This window comes from Dermacentor andersoni, chromosome 1, assembly GCF_023375885.2.
Source record: "Dermacentor andersoni chromosome 1, qqDerAnde1_hic_scaffold, whole genome shotgun sequence".
In the NCBI taxonomy this organism is placed as follows: domain Eukaryota; kingdom Metazoa; phylum Arthropoda; class Arachnida; order Ixodida; family Ixodidae; genus Dermacentor; species Dermacentor andersoni.
Window position 1 is genome coordinate 239,078,955 of NC_092814.1, and position 17,993 is coordinate 239,096,947.

Consider the following 17,993-nt stretch of genomic DNA (forward strand, 5'->3'; position numbering starts at 1 on the left):
CCCCCAAGTCCGTACTGAACATGCGCAAGGCACAACATAACAAAAACACAGTCAACACCTTATCTATACACGTCTACGCTGATCAAGAAATAAAATCTCTTTCCTAGTAAGGAACACAGATGGCGCGCTTGCACATTTCTCGGGGCCAAGCTTATAGATGCGATAGGCTTCAATCAACTCTCTTTCCTGCTGAGTCTTAGCTTTCCCCAAAATTGAAACGTCACTGAAGATGGGATTACAACCGCACTCCTTAGGGGCCAAGTTTATAGATGCGACAGGCTTCAATCAACTCTCTTTCCTGCTGAGTCTTAGCTTTCACCAAAATTGAAACGTCACGGAAGATGGGATTACAACCGCACTCCTTACAATGCAGCGGGAGATTACCTCCTGTGCCTGTGGGTATTAGATTCGCATGCTCACGCATCCGATCATTCACACAGCGACCGGTTTGTCCTATGTAATGTCTACCAGATTTCATAAAATGAAAGCTAAGACTCGTTTTCATGAATGAAGTTCAGTTGTTAGTTCAGCCACCTTCCTGTCGCTTTGTCTATGTCTGCCTGTCGATTTTTTATACTTTCAAGTTTGCTTGCATTCTCCTAGTATACTATGATCATTGGGAAAGCATACTCCTGTTTACAAGCAGCTAAGAGCTCACTTATGCTCGCTCGATAAATCTGCTGGTAAAAGGTTGCCGACTATCGGTCTGCCATTTAGGAAACCGGGTCACTCTTTTAATTGTAACTCTGGAATAAGGAACGCTTGTTATAATGCGCATGCCCTGTAATTAGAATACATGCAGCATTTAGCCGGGCAGACAAAGGGTCCGTGGTACACTCCGCGCAACGCTACGAGAGCCCTTCGTGTAGCGCCCAGAGTGGACGCACTGAGGCACTGGCGCATATGGGAGGGCAACGGAGAAGACGCCCGACGGACGCCACAGGCGGCGTTCTGTGCGTACCCCCGCTTTTGCGCAAAGGTCGACTGCCGTTATCGGCGTGTGAATATTGACGGCACAACGTGCAAATCACCGCCCACTTTTTGTACCGTGTACAATTATTTAAGCACGAACAATTTCATAACAGCTACAATGCGTTGTTTCAGTTCCAGGTTCACCTGCATTTGTAACAGCGACCTAATTCGTAATTCTAAAGGTACACTTGGGACTTGCTCCACCCTTAGAGACCGGCTGCACAGAAATTTCACTTCGCACATTCATGTGATTACGCGTAAAAGGTCTGCGTTGCTGCTTTTAGCCGCTCGTATTTCAGTTCTTGCAATGTACAACTATCTCTGTGCAGTGACAGCATGCTTTGTGATAGCGACAATGCCTAACATTTGCCGTGTTCCTGTGCGTTGACCAAGTTACAAGGGTGCGTAACTAACCTCAATAAATGTACTAATTAAAAGGCTAAACTTACTAATTAACTAGACCTAATTTCATAAGAAATAACAAACTAAGCGAACTAAACGTCAATCATGCAACGGTGCCGTGTATAATTTAAGCACAAGCGCATTGCGCGTTAAATTATTTCGCCAAAAATTCCCATTGCATGTTGACTTCGCAAACATGCTGAAATAAATGTGGGTGAGGCGCGTTTCCTCGTGAAAGATATGCATGATCACGCAGCTCGGCCATCTGACGCGGCAGATTGTTCCTCTTCTATTTACTCCAATGCCTCTGGTGCCACCTTCTGCCCCTATATATGAAACTTTCGGGGAAGTATCGGGACCAGAAGGAAAGTATGGAAGGACGCTAGTATAACTCTCACTGTCTCACGCAGCTGGATCGATTCGTAATCTTAAGAAGGAAACAGTGGTATTGTGATTCAACCGTCCTTGAATAACTTGTCTTCGTGGCCTAGCAGAGACATGTCTCCTTGTCGAAACATTGACTCCAGGCTAAAGACCCTAGGCTGAGGCTTCCCTTGCTCGCCCACTGCTGGTCCTTCCGTGAATGAACATCAAGAAATCGTGACAGGACGGTTGTTAAGAGACTGCTCGCTTGAGCAATAAACAAATGCACTCCACTGTATATACTAAGCTGTATAAATTATTTATGAAACTTGTACACATTTCTGACGAAGATATATTTGATATTTTTTAAACGCGGTTAACCCTTAATATTTTGACGTACTGGAGACACATACGTTCATGTGCTATCAGCTATAATTGACAGTGTGTACGATTCCGGCACCAGCCTGAGGTTTTGTTTGGGTTTGTGCGAAAACAAAGCAAGAACCCGTCAAGTAAGTGAATCACTTCATGAATACGTTGGAATATGAAGAAATGTGGGAATACGCGTGTCGAATATGAAGCACTGTAGGTGTTGAAATATATATGTTCTGTGAAGCAAAAGGCCGAAATCTACTCAGCTTGCGAAAAAGAATGCTGAGCTTTTATGCGCCCTAATCACGCCCGGGTTATGAGGCACGCCGTAGCGGGCGACACCACGTCAATTTGTGCCACCTGGGGTTCTTTACCGTGCACCTAAATCTAAGTAGATTAGCTTTTTTTTGGATTTCGCCCCCATCGTATGGCGACCGCCGCGGCTAGGATCGAACCCACGACCTCGAGAGCACAACGCCATTGCTGCTGGGATACCGCAGTGGGCAGATTGAAAAACATTGCAGCTAAAATATGCCCAACACTGAACGACATTTCTCGGTTGTAACAGCGCCTTTAAATCTAACTCCAAACGCATATACCCTGTACTTGCTGCCACACGTACAAGCCACCTTATATAATAAATTACATGGACTCGTTGAACGAAATTGAGAAATATTGACATTATGCGGACAGTCTCCCGTTGTCTAAAAAAGTAATTGATAGGTTAACACCGCCTATAAAGTTCTCCCAAGAACGTCCGTCGCTAGTTTAGGTTTCTTTCAACATTAAAAAAAAAGCACAGGGTCTATGTTCAGAAAAAATGTTTAGTGCCACCAGTAAAGTGTTGTACCGTTTTTGGAGCCTCTGTTTTGTACGTAAGTATAAATACAGGCTTAGGTAAACGATTTGTTAATATAAAATATCTGAACGGAAAAAAACAATAGCCATGTTATATAACCTGAGTGATTATTTATATTTTATGCGCTCCTCTAATCCTAAATATGAGCGCAAAAATTTTATTAGGTTAATCCTGCAATGCGTGCGCGTTGCTTGCTTGCATGTTCAGCTGATGTTTTGAAGTCAAGTAGCACGAGACGCGACCGTCGAAATGTGCCTGGGAAGAACAGAATATATGAAGCTATCGTTAAATTTATTGTTTGAGTTGCCCTGTGTCCTTTACCTTAGTTTAGTTTGGGACTTTCAGCAAACTATTGCCAGCGCGTTGACGTAAAATATATAGCGTTGACCACAATAGACAATTGGCTCGCGCGGCCGCAGAATCGTGTTCCGGAACACCAAGTACATCCTCGGTGGTCAGCTGAGGGCCATAGTGTGCGGCTCGGCCCCGTTGTCCGATGACACGCAGGAGTTCCTCACCAATTGCCTTGACTGTCCCGTGCTCCAGGGCTACGGCCTCACCGAGACTACGGCAGGAGCTACGCTGCAAGACCGTAGGGGGCTCCGCTTTTTCTTACCACTTAGTGTAAAGTCTCGTCACTCGCCAAACGATGCAGGCAGCGATATGTAACCTGCCACTGTATATCACTAATCGGCACTCGCGTGAAGCGGTACATCTTCCTGTCGGCTTTCCGTACGCAATTTTTAGCATAATACAGAGACCCTGAAAGGTTGTCTTCCCTTTTCGGTTTTTCACTGCCCCGTAAAGTTCTGTTGTTTAATTTGCATAAGGACTCGCGCTGTGGGCGTGCAGTCTACGTCCCTCTATGTGTAGACACTTAGTAGACAAGTTTTAGAATAGCGTTTGCAACCAAACGTAAACGCAATACGTACGTAAAGAAATAGCGTCGTCCTCACTGCGCATGCTCCGAACGTTACTGTGTCTCTGTGGTTTACGTGCGCTATGATAACGTACGCAATTTGGTGAGTTTAATGTTCGTAGTATTTACGGACGCCAAGAAATAGCGTTGTCGAACATGGTGGCGCCCATGGCTCCCGCTTCAGCGTGAATTCTCTTGATGGCTACGCTCTCACTTGCGTTGATCGCCAGTAACTATTGAAATGACCTTTCGCTTTCTCTAAACTCACCTGAAACGTTAGTTATGAGCGCATAGCGCGTCCAGTTTCTGAGATCGCCGGAACGCTTTCGAGAACTTTCGGCACGTTTACGACCTCGTTCTGCCAACTCTTCTTTGCTGAGGATCCGTTTTAGCGTCATTCTTAAGCTTCCGTTGCATGCCGCCGCGATTGTCGACGAGCCACCACAAGCTAAGTAAGGGAAAGCGGGCCAGTCGCAGTCGCCGGCACCACCCTCTTCATCCGGTTATCGATATTCAGTGCAGTGGCTCGGCCCCATCGAATCCCTCTCCACTTGAGCGTGCTCCTCGCCTCTTGTGAGCCAATTAGACAAGACAAGCCGCTGAGTGTAGGCAATCTTATTCGTTTTGCAAGCAAACAAAAGTGACCTGCTGTGAACGAGGAGAGCGCTTGATTGGTCTTTTCAGACAACCCTGCGGTTGACCGCCCGATGCTTTCGTCGGCGGTTACGCAAATTTGACGTCAGGAGATTGGAATAAAAACATATTGTAATAGTTTTACGTCATAAGGCCCCAACAATAGGATGGTTACTAATGGATCGTCTTGGCTTGGACATGTTTGGCGCGAGACACTAGAAGACGCCCTGTTTTATAACGTTTTCCTTACGTTTGCGTTCCCGTACGATAAACTAAAAGTCTTGACGCGCACCATAACGTGCCGAAAAGGTTCTTACGTTTTACGTACTACGTGAGGCGACAAACGCTATTCTAAAGCTGTCTAGTATTTCGAACAAGCTGACCTTATGTTCACGGAGAGAAAAACTGCAGCTGCGTTGCTAAGTAGCAGAGATTTATTTCAATTCAATTCAGTTTATTCAACATCATTACACGAGGTCAGGAGCACAGACAAAAACCATTTCTATTAATCTCTTGAAGAAGTTTGTAGCTCCGGTGGCACACAGCAGGGTGCAACGTTGGCGTGGATTGCCTACTCATAACCTATGCAAGCTGCTTACCTAAGAACATGATAATCAGACAGTAAATGTCGTTACAAACACTTGCATATTAGAAGAGAAAAAGGAAAAAAACAAACAAGTAAACGTAATCTCATTGCAGTAGTCAGAGTACATTATGCATTAATGAAATTCAGTTGCATATAGAGCACTTCTTAAAAACGGTCACCGAAAAGCACGTTATTTTGTTAATAGGCAACAGTAACATATTATCCGATATAGAAGTGCAATTTGGATTAAGAACACACGCTCTGGATCCATAAATCACTAGCATTACAAAGAGTACAAGGCAACAAAATTTAATAATTCCAGCTGCCAAACAAAGAAATCATGGAGTTTGTTGCAAACGGAAGCTACATCGACGATGCCTTGTCTGAAAAAATCATTCAGCAAAGTTCCCAAAGTAAACGTTAACATTTGTTTGCCGTAATTTGTTCGGCAATTGTCGACAGGGCTCTGAATTTCGGGTGTGGTAGGCCAGTGCTATTAGTGCGTGTTCTCATTTCTAATTTATAATACTTACAAAGCCTTTAACAGAACAGCGACTCAGGTTAAACTATGTTGTCTTTTTCGACCAATGGTTTTGCATGGCAGAGATGCGAGCGTCTTTCCTGCTATTCGGATCGCACGTTTTTGCGAATGCGGGTTGGAACAACCAGTCCGACTGGGTGTTCCAATCCGCATGAGAAAGCTTTACGCCGTGCAATAGCGGCGGTGCTAGATGCCCTTTGTCTGAGCGCCACTGATATTGTTGTACCGGTGAATGCAGCCGATAGGCTTATCGCAGAAGAATGAGACGTTACGAAGTTCGACGGAGGATCGGTGTAAAATGGGGCGTCGTCATCCACAGGATCTTGAAATGGGCTGAAGCAAGAATAATTTTATAGCTGGATCAATATTGGGCTGGTGCGTTCACATGACTAAGTTCGTTCGAATGCGCATGCACCCCCTATTTAATAGTGCAACAACGGAGAGACCTAATTCACCTGCACCACGACGCTTTTTATTGACGTCTACTTTTCTTTCTCTACATTTCTTAAAAAGAGTTGCCGCAGCGAATTACAAGCCTAACGCCGGGGTATACGAGGTCCTCGCTATTAATCATGTATTTCTTCTTGTGCTGTCGGTAACGCGCTAGCAAAACATGCGCAAGCGTTACGCACTCAATGCTCTTGGAGCGCACAGATTAAATAACGTAGCAGGGGTTAGGCATTGGTTTAATGTGGCATGGCTTCATGTGTAAGGAAAGCATTGCCTTATTGTTCTAGATCAGTTGTGCAAGTTTGTAATACGATCAAATATAAACTACTCGGGTGAAACGTTTTGCACGAGCAGCTAGCTAATTTAAATGTAGGTCCCTGCACACTCTCTGACAGTATAGGACTTCCTTCTGAAAGTACGTGTTTGTGTCATCTGTGACCAATTAATGAAATAAACAAAATGATATAAATTGAAATCGAAGAGAAAAATGCATTGCTATAGCAATGTGTAAAAATGAGTACTCGCAAATACGCAAGCCGCTGTAATGCTGAAGATGAAAATGCCGACGCGCCGACGCCTTCTCCATGCCTTGTTACCATCCTGAACCACGTTTGTCCTTGCAGTAGACATATACAGGGTGTTTTAGCGAATACTGCTACAAATTTCTGAAAATAGAGCGCTCCTGGGGCCTGCAGCACGAGAAAGTTTTTCACTTATTCGATAGGAAGGTGAAACTGGGCGCTAAAGGAGCGCATGATATCACGTTCTCAGGAAAGGTGAGCTGTTTACGCCTGCTGACGTCTCCCAGTCTGCGCCACGCAAGCCGAATCCCCTTTCTTCTGTCTACATGCTGATTGTGGCTCGTGGCGGGCTATTGATTTCAATCAATTCTCTGATTTTACGTCTCTAAACCACGATTTGAATATAGGGCACGCCGTAGTGGGGAATTACGGAATAATTATGACCACCAGGGGATCTTTAGCGTGCCCACAATGAATTTACTCCTATAGACCGTTGACTATTACATCGGTAATATATAGATTAGCAATGTAGGCGATTGTACTGAAACTGGAAGCTTGGGAAGAACATAACGGTGTATTGGGAGAACTTCAGAATGCCTTCAGAATCGGTAGGCATTTGGATGATAACTTATTTGTTTTGCTCAGTGCATGGAAATATTCAGAGAAGAAAGCAGACCAATATATGTGGTTTTTTTAGACAATACCGGAGCGTATGACAACGTAGACCGTATCATCTTGTGGGATATTCTCGAAGGAGAATGCTTAGGCAACGACTGTATACAGCTTTTGAGGGAGATTTACCTTGAAAATACCATTTCAGTTGAATGGGAACGAATGAGAAGCGAGGAGAAAGTTGATATCGACGAGAGGCTGAGACAGGGGTGCCCTTTATCCCAGCTGCTGTTTATGGCACACATGGTAAGAATGGAAAGGGAGGTAGAGGGAATCAATATCGGGTTTTATCCCTGAACAGGCGGGCACAATAGTGGAGCAGCAGCTTCCAGGTGTATTTTACGCGGACGACATTACGTTGCTTGCTGACAAGCGAAATGATATGCAACGTCTGGCAAATACCCGTGGACAGGAAGGTCAGAATTTAGGACTTAAATTTATCGTTAAAACACCAGGTTTTAAGGTATTCAGTGGAAACAGTGAACAGACAGTATTCATAAAGGGCCAGGAAAATGCTCGAGTAAAAGTATACAAATACCTTGGTATATGGATAAACGAAGGCAATAGATGTATGAAAACAAAGGAAAAAAACAATAATAGCAAAGGGAACGAAAAATGCGGCCATAATAAAACAGGGCACTACGGGGTTACAATAGGCACGAGGTGCTCCGGGGTATGTGGAGAAGTGTAATGGTTCCAGGGCTTACATTTGGAAGTGCGGTTCTTTGCTTGAAGTCAGGAGTACAATCAGGACTCGATGGCAGCCATTTGTCAGTTTAACGCCTCGCATTGGACACTCACGGGGAGACTACAAATAAAGCTGTGCAGGATGATATGGACTGGACAAGCTTTGAAGTGAGGGAAACTCGGAGTAAAATTGATTTTGAAGAACGACTGAAGAACGTGAGAGTAAATCGGTTGCGAGATTGTTCGGGTTGCCTTGGAACGCGGTCAGATCAGGATGTCTCAGAACGCGTGCGAGGTACTCCAAGGATCAAGCATGTGCTTGCTGCGGTAAAGCTAGGGAAACTATGGAACATGTTTTATTAGAATGTGAAGATATCTGCCCAGGTGTCCCTTTAGGCTCCTCTAGCCTCCTTGAAGCTCTTGGGGTCAGGGATAGCAAGGGGAAAGTAAACATGTCCGCAATATAGATTAGTAAGGGGCGATTGGAGGTTTGGTGGCAGAAAAATAGGGACAGCACAAACAACTGAGGCGTACAAAAACAAAGTTCCCAGTAGTGGTTCAGAAAGTTTGATGCTGGGAATTCATTATGTGTGTGTGTTTTACGGCGCAACCCTTAGGCGCCCGTTCCTGCGGCGCGCGTCGGCGTAACCGAGCGAATGAATGCAGCGAAGGATGAAAGAGCGAACGCGGAGCACAGCGTAGGATGAAAGCCGGCGAAAGTGAAGACAGCGCGCGGAGGAAAGCGGAGGAAGATGGTGGCGCGGAACCATGCGGCGGAAAGCGGAGGAGGAGGGTATGGCGAAAGTGTAAAAAGGAAAGCGTGGTGCCGCGTAAGACTGGCTTTGCGGCGTTGATGGCTACGAGATAGCGCCAGAGTAGCGCGCGTCTTCTGGGAGGTCTGTTTGCTGCGGCTGCTGTGAATCGCACCCACGCATTACCCACGCGCTGCCTCTGGCGAGCTCCCGATTAGTGAGGCAGTCGCGTGGACTTTGCATTGTTTACAACGTGCCGCACGAGGCAGATTGTCCACGCCAGCCAACCTATCGCCAAATAAACATATAGAGCTGCGCCCAAATTTCGCATTAGCGAGTATCCAAATCGTCGGTGAATGTATCTTCTTTCTCTTTTTTACATAGGGGACGTGTACAAGCCATGCACATTTTATGAGGGCTTGGTAAGCGGCGGGAGTAAATGCAGAAAATCATCTGTAACTGGTCAATGTTCAAAGATCCGCTTCACTGAGGGGCTTAAAGTAAGACGCATTAGTTTGAAGAACCTGGCATGGTTCGATTCTTTTGGCAAGCTCTCATTAAAGGAAGACGTCCGAAGTCATATATTTCATTATGCACGTGGCACGTTATGCCGCGCCTTTCCTCATTAGCTGAGGATTCGTGAAACCGTAATGAAACCGAATATAGACCGATGTACACGACCAATTTGAACCACTGCGTTGGCTCAGTGGCTATGATGGTCCGCTGCTTCGCATGAGGTCGTGAGTTAAAACCCGGTTATTGCAGTCATTATACATATAACGACAAACTGTGTCTTTACGTGTAATAAACGTTAAAAAAACCCTTCATCAAGATTATTCCGTATCCCATTGCGCCCTGTTCAGATTCGCCTTGTTAAGATCAGTCAACGAAAGATAACGATATCTTACGCCGAGCAATGCAAGTCAAGCAATTGTTTCTCGTGGTGTCTGTGTTTATTTAGTCTTCTCACAGCCTGGGAAACACACAGCGTGATTAGGTACTTAATACGGGTGTGGCTACTGTCGCGTACCATGTCGCACCGGGGCTTAAGTGTTTTCGAAAACGGAACGTTTTCGCGTTTCCATTTCTTTTTCAAGGAAGTGCGTACTAAACCATTACAATAGTAGCTGTATGTATTGGCAGTTACAGAATAAACTGTTGAAGTGATGTGCCCAATTTCACCTGACCTTATGGCCTGAGTCTAGGCTACGTAAGATCCCAATAAATGGTTAATCAATCAGCTAAGACACGCTATTTATCGCTCTGTGCTTAATCTTGTTTCCAGTAGTCCAAGAGACACTACTGTTAACGTCAGAAACAGTAAGGATGCAAAACAGCCTAGTGAAGCTAGCTAAAATTTCAGATATACAACCAATACGAATTTATTTCTCAGCGCCATTAAGCTTTGCTTTGTTTGTGCAAAGTTATATGTCACATCTGGGCGTTGCACCCGTCGCTACGCGCACCTCATCGGCCAATCGAACAGCCCTGATTGTGAACACTGCCAGATGTCTGAAACACTGGAACACATACTGTGCGATTGCCCAGCATATATGCTGGAGCGAAGGACGTTAGTAAGTTTCCTAGCCAGCGTTGGCAGGCGACCACTGTCCGAGGAAGCTATCCTCGGCTCATGGCCTGACACTGCAAATTCGATGCGTGCAACTAAAGTGTTGTTGAAGTTTCTGCAGGACACCAAGCTCGACGAGCGGCTCTAGCAAGGCAACTGCCTCATATACATAAGCACTCACCGCTTCTCTTATCTTCATCGTTCATCCCAGTACTTTCATTCCCCTTCCCTCTTCCCCAGTGCAGAGTAGCAGACTAGAGCGCACTAGCTCAGGTGGACCTCTCTGTCGTTCCTGTCAACAAATTCTATTCTATATTCTATCTGACACATCATTTTTGTTTGCTGCGAGATACCTATCCGCAATAGTAAATAATTTCTAAACACACTAAACAGCACCTAACATACGCAAGCGTTTCGTGGAGATTTGCAGTAGATCTATGTATTTTTGGCATGTTTCACCTTTTATCAAATACATGTGCAAGTACTACAAACGAGACAAGAGCTCCTTGCGTTTTCGGAAACCTGATGCAAAAGAACAAATTCACTGATCGACGGGCCAAATGTGACGGCAAATTTACTTTTTGAGTATATAAAACGCATTTATTACTCTTAACGCAAGGAATAAGCGGTCGTTGGCACCCTTGTTGGGCGTTATATCTATGTGACTTTTACAACGTGTGCTGCTGCCCTTCGATCTTGCGTTCCATCTGCTGGAAATGGAGGCAGCATAAAAATTTGTAACGCTCAAGTGTTGCACTCCCAGAACTGCATTGCTTTTCTGCCAGTTATCAGTAACAAAAGCCACGACGCCATAGGAGCCTCTAAATCAATAAAGAGCGAACTTATCTGCATTCTTTATTGTTTTAGGTGCTCCAGTATCTCCACCTAAAATCTGCGTCCGTTTCGTTTCTTCTACTTCATCCATCTCAATTCTGGTCTATCGTTCTCGCTCAGCAACAACCACTGACCATTGCCATGACGTGTAAAAACGAAGGTGACATTAATTTGTACTACTACTATTACTACTATTATTATTATTACACATTTGATTGATTGATTGATTGAAGAACAACAATAAAAAATTCAACGATAATTACGATACTCCCTAATGAGAAATTTCAGCGCAGTTATGTACGTGTTTTCATTTCGCGATGTACTGGCTGCGCGGACAATCTGTCGCGTGCGGCATGTTGCAAACAGAGCTAAGTGCGGCGCGTGTGCCTCGCTAATCAGGAGATCGCGAGAGGAACCGCGTAGATGATGCGTGGGCGCAATTCACAGCAGCCGCCGTAGACAACCTCCACTCATGCAGCGCTTCGTTTGCATACAGACGACGTGGGCTACTCTGGCGCCATCTCGTAGCTGTCGTTGCCGAAAAGCCCCTCGTGCGCGGCCCTACGTTCTTTTTTTTTCTCACGCTTTCGCCATACCCTCCTCCTCCGCTTTCTTTGTCGCGCAAAACAATGGGCCGGCACGGCCTTAAATATAGTCTGGGTCCCCGGCTCGCCAGTAAATCGTTGGGCAGTTGGGAACAAGATGGGACGAGATTTTATCACACAGGAAAGTAGACGATGCTGACTTTGGACGCTCGTTTGATCGCCTGCACATGTTTCAGGGGCGAAAGATATCATTGTTTCCCCAAAGATGCCCCCAAACGCAGCGAATAACCGTCAGAAGGGCGGCTTTCACACTTTCGCAGGGCGAGAGGTTTCCTTGTTTTCCTGAAACCATCCCTAGACGCGACCAGTCGCCCATGAGGTGGCCCTCGCGGGTTGTTGGGCGCAATGCCGGTTAATCGCCCGGCGCCTTCGTTTCGTACAGCCTTCGCACCTGTCTGCTGCTTGCTTAAGCGGCGAGTCGCGTTGTGGTTCAGTGCGTTACCTGATTGACATAACAGAGACTCGACCGCTTCGTGTACTTGACTTCCTTCACTCAACGTCAGTGTGCGTTTGCCAAGCCTACTATGTGCGGATATTCCAAAAACCCCGCAGCATACGCAACCAAAGCAAGCCGACTAAATCCACCGCTTGCCTATCACGTGACGGCCTATTTTCCATCATTCCATTCCTCTAATTTTTTTCCGACTTAAGTTTCCCGATTGTCACGTGACGCTTTCTCCTAGCTTTTTTCCTTCCTCCAGGTTACGATGTAGGACACCGACGCCGACGCTCGCCGCAGGAACGGGCGCCTAAAGGCCCAACCACTGGCATGCGTCGGTACGCTTCGGCATGCGCCGACCAGCGAACGCGTCGCTTGGAGGAAAAGGGCACGCAACCACTGGACACACACTCTGACGCGCGCCAACGCTCGCTCCTCGGCTGCGGCGCACTGCTGCTGGACTATTTTGTCTGCAACCGTCCAAGTCCGGCATAAAACAGCCTGTTCTAAACTGAGCTAGAAACAATAAGTTAGTGATCTGTATCCTCTTTTAGATATGGAAAACACGTTTGATTTATGAATGTACGCCTGCCGCAACAGTTTCTTTTTACCTTTGAAGTAACAATAGTGCACAAGATATCGACATCAGCGCTCGCGCGTCATCTGTCTACACGATAGCTTTCAAAACGCCTGCACGACCATGTCATATCGTATCAAAAGCTGTTGTACGATTTCATTTTTGATAGATCATTGCGCAGCCAACTATGTAAGAATTAGGCGTGCGAAGTATCATGAAAATCTGTATCAGAAATATTGTCACGTTGTAGTGACGGTGAAGAATGATGCAGAGCGCCAAACTGGGAGTTACAAATTTAACTCTTCATTGGGCGAACTTGTGCCGAGCAAAACAAGTAACGCTCAATCGCAACGAAAGCGGCGAGCAAAGTCGGCGATCGTCGAAAATTTTATATGCGGGTCAAGCGCGCCGGCTTTCCTATATCAGTCGTCGAAAGTTCCAGCGTTTTCGCCGGTGCCCGCGCGCGTTCCAGAAACTACTACTCAATTCGTGTCGCGTTTGCAGTCAAATTATACAAGGTTTGTCGACAACAGACAACGAATAGAACCACCGAAAACATTCGGGAAACTTCCGATACGTGCAGGCGCGTCCTGCACCGAGCGATAACGTTCAGCCTTCGTTAGCCGGTGAAATACGGCTACCGGATGCAGAAAGAGTATCTATCTATTTATTTATTTATTTATTTATTTATTCATTTATTTTCTTGAAGTGGGGGGGGGGGGGGGGGCAAGAACAGCTTTACGCCTTAATACTGGGCCCAGCGGGCCAGCGTAGACGTCAGTGCGCATGGGCGGTACAACATGTGCAGTGGCGTTTACGCTGACCCTCTAAGCTATAACTCTCTAATGGGAGCGAGCTTCACCACTGGAAAAGCTGGCGCTTACGTCGGCGTGGCGTGGAATGAGGGATGACGTGGACACAACGGCCGCGTCGGCTGCTTCGGAAACGCCGAAGCAAGCTGAAAATGAAAGTTTAATTTCCCATTTGCGCTGCGGTTCTGATCAAGTGGGGATGTTTCCCCGCTTCGGTTGTCTACATGACAACACTTGAAAGGACTATATTAGAAAGTGGGTGCCTTTGAAGGTGCCCAACATGGTAGGCTACTGCTCGGTGCCGCAGTGCCGGACGTACGCAACGGAGCCCGGTGTCAGCCTTCACACGTACTCGCGGTACAAGAAGCTGCGTGAAGCTTGGATCGCGAAACTGAGAGCCGGCAAGCAGCCATTGGCTACAACTCGGGTGTGCAGCAAGCGTTTCCATGAAGATTTCTGCTACGGCATTGGGGCTGCGATGTTCAGTGAGTAGCAGAAAGTGCTCGCTGAGACGCTCGCCCGCATGCACTGCCCGGCTAATGTCATGAAGCTTCGATCTATGAACTTCCTGATGCTAGATACTGGCAAGTTCACTGCTATGGAAAGGGAACGGTAAGAAGCACATTAAAAAAAGGCATGGCATATGCTTATGTTTGTGTTAGCACCAAAGAGTAAACGTATACTGGATTAAGAAAAAGAAGTAACGGGAGATTGCTCGCTGAGAAGACCGCTAAACATACAGTGCGGAGCAACTGGAGAAATAATGATATTGAAATGTCCAAGAATTTAGAAGAAACGAAAAAAATTGAATCGTCGCGTCGACACATCAGAAGTCGCCGTAGAAGTTCCTACCGTATTGCAAAACCCATGCAGTATCCAGTGCCATGCCGGATTATGGGCCCAGTGTCGCGCGCTGGATGCTGGGGCGCTGGGCAGGCGCGGCATACTGGGAGGTGCTGGGCACTGGTGCGAAAAGCAGCTCTAGAGCGTAAAATACGTGGTGCCTGACCACCGTATATATTTTTCTGAATACAGAAAGCAACAGAGAGCGTTTTAGTGCAATAAAAAAATAAGTAAAGATAAATTGGACCAGGGTGCGACCATCGGACCTACAGACCCAAAGCACGGTACTTTACCACAACGCCATGCCAGCACATACAACTGCGTGGATAATTTGCCTTGTCAACGTCGAGGCGCAGTTTTAGTTTCACAGAGAGACGTCTCGCGCACATATGGTAAATGCGCTATCGCCCTGCAACTAAAACTTACGCCTGTTTCAGAAAGAAAAAGTTGTCCGTATGCAGTAGTGTGTTTGGAAGTTCCACAACACCGATTTTTGTTTGTGATTGACATTTTAACTTCGAAAAAAGTCCGAATGAAACGCCGACCCGGGACGCTGTATGGGCTGTTGGTACCGATATTGATAGCCGTTTCTTGTTATTCGCGCCAGAGATATGCAACGTTTTCTTAGTTTAATGATGAGTTTCAACCGACTCCTCTGTCTAATCACATACCTTCGTTAGTGAAGCGTAGTCTAGTGCTGGTAGCTATTGGCGACAGCACATATACCTATGTTTATAACGCTTCACAATAGCGCTCCTCGCTTCTTGTGCTGACACTGCAGACACGAAAAGAATGGTTTAGTTAAGGACACCGATTCGAAAGCTGAAATATATAGTGTTTTATCATTGTTAGACTTGCTGATTCCTGAGCCCAGACGGACTCGGCGGTTACGCTAGCCCTAAGCTTCGGTGGAAGGGACCGATCTCGGCGCAGGTACCTGGCGAATACTAGAATGTGTGTATTTGAGCCTCAGAAACCTTTATCTATTATTTTTTAGTACACTAGGGAAAGTGGAAGCGCCCAAATCGCCTCAGCTTTGTTATCGGTGCGATAATATCAATCAGCGGTATGCTTCGAACTCTGGGCCCGTTCGAACGCGTCTGAACGACTTCTGGGTTTCGGGTCGACTCCACAACACTGCGACAACGGCGACAGCTCGCAGTCATCGGTGACGCACAAAATACTAAAAAACAAGGCGTCATCTGCGTTTGCGTGGTTTCGTTCAAGAATGTAGCTATCCAGCCAGTCAAAAGTGAGAATGCAAAAAAAAAAAAAACGAAAGTGATCTTCAGTGTCAAATATCCATGCATGAACAGGGCAGCTCACGCACCTTTATTCCAAGCTGCGACACGAAACAGAGTTTTATGACCCCAAGATATAGCGTTACTTAGGACAAGAGACTATTATCAAGCGATGAAATTGTATAAAGTATTTAATATTCAGCAGCGCCTATCCTCCTTGCGTATTGGAATCAGTGCGGCGCAAACGCAACCAGCGCAGTTTCCAGTACGAGCAAGCGAACTGCAGCGAGAACCAGCGCCTGTACAGCACAAACCAGTGCGCCCCAGCGTCATGGCAGTGAAACCAGCGTTTCGTCCAGTGTGACCCAGCTCTCATCCAGCGTTAACACTAGTGTCGCAGTGACTTCCAGCGAGCGCTAGCGTCCCCAGTGCAATCTAGTGTCAAAAAACGCGCTGATTTCACATTGGAAGGCACTGCAAGACGCTGGTTTTTGCAATAGGCATAGTTATAATGAAAACATTTTGAACAGCTATGATAGCGTCCACGCAACAATGGTTGCTTCTATACTGTCAAATACTCATATGCTACGGCCTAAAACTCACGGCATGGTGCGAAAGCGTGGTTACAGCAAAAGCGAAACATTGCGAGCGGACATGCATGCAGACCCGCAGTCAGCCGCTGCGAACCCGTGGGATCGCTGCATTGAGGCTTCATTTTCTTATGCTCCCTTTTGTTATACAGACAGTCCACCGTAAGAGCATATTTCACATAGTTTGCTCTCAGCCGATTGCCTACCTTTCACGCAAGAAACCGGTTCGGGGGGACTACATCGCGGCGACCGTGCGCAGTGGGCCCATTCGGTAAAAATATAGCGTCTGTAAGCTATCCTGTGCTTTCAGTTTGTCCAAGATTATTATTTTGACAGTAAAAACTTCGGTCGTTTCGAAAGTACTTACAGAAATGCCAGAAAGATGGCTCCCGCGTGGTGTTTTTCTTGAGAGCCGCCAGTGAAACCTACGAGGAGCTCGTTGCGTTATCCCTCATACGACTTAAGCGAGGCGCTTCCGACAGATGGCGACTCCGTAAGTCCTCGCCGCCAGTAACTCTCTAGTGATATCAGCGAGCGAGCGAGCGACGCGCTCCGTAAAAACGCTGACCGCCCCAGCGTACTACACATGCGCAGTGTCATCTACCCTGGCCTGCTGGGGCCGTCGGCATATAATCTGGACACCGTCAAATTTGTCGTCGTTTTGCCATGGAGTTTTGCAGTCAAGTTCAACACGTGTCGCTTGCGGCTCCGAATCGATACTGTTCCTTTTCATGCTTCCTCAGAGGTCTGCCTATGTTATCACCGGGATTGGCTGGTCATGAACGGTGCGTGATTAGGAAATAATCATGCGAGAAGAATTTTACATTATACCAGCCCTGCTCCGTGTACTGCCTGAGCCATATGAAAGCGTTAAGTGTGAGCACAGCGGACTGTAAGCAATGCTAGCGAATACATCCTAGTATATCTTTGCTAGCAAAATAGGCGAAGTAGTAGATTGGCGAATTACCGTACGGCCAAGTGCATTTTTGTGCGGTAGTTCGTGATGGCTGAATCTTCGAATAACAAGGTCATCGGGGCACTGATAAAACAATGTTGCTCTGTCATTTCATTTCGAAGACTGGTATAAGAATAAAATATTTTGTTTTCCAGAATGGGACCTCACTGTTGGCGTGGCTGGCCCTCCATTGAATGGGATACAAATAAAATTGGTTGACTGGGATGAAGGTAAGCACACTGGTTATGGCAACAAAGACGTTTTCTGTAGCGCGCGTTGTTCAATCGCAGAGGGTGACTATAGCACGAATGTAATTTTACTTTATTCAGAATCACCATACTTCAAGCCACAACTGTCACGCTGCGAGTATCTGATGAACAAAATATCGCATCACGAATTGAAAATTACTGCTATATGCATGCATTACGAAACAAGTACCTCTGATAAAGTTATATTCCCTCTGCGATACAATTTAAAGGTAACTGAGAGAGTAGGTGGAACTTAAACATAAAAAAAAGAACTGCATAAGTTGGTTTTGTGACACTAATGCCGGCACTAAATGTAAAGAAAAAGTAAGTAGAGCTATGCCCCTTTGCTCGCATAGAGCAAACAGCTGCACATAGGGCAAATGACCTAATTTACTGCACGGAAACAGCTGCACTCGTTCGCTCAATGGCTTCTAAGGTTATGGCATAGCAGGCACTTTGCTTCTATATTGGCGATGCAAACTTAGAGGCCATGTTGTGCACTCGTACAAGACGTTTATTGTCGGTATTAATGCGTTAGCATTCTTAACGT

At 46.2% G+C, this 17,993-nt stretch overlaps 1 protein-coding gene across 1 annotated transcript in view; it reads left to right on the forward strand.

Moving 5' to 3' along the window:
- The window catches only part of LOC126547988 (fatty acid CoA ligase Acsl3-like), a 120,511-nt gene that overhangs the window by 49,308 nt on the left and 53,210 nt on the right, over positions 1-17,993 (forward strand). The window contains exons 13-14 of the mRNA XM_050196052.3: positions 3,388-3,560; positions 17,351-17,425. Of these exons, the coding sequence (XP_050052009.2) occupies positions 3,388-3,560; positions 17,351-17,425 (248 nt within the window). The remainder of the gene's footprint in view (positions 1-3,387; positions 3,561-17,350; positions 17,426-17,993) is intronic.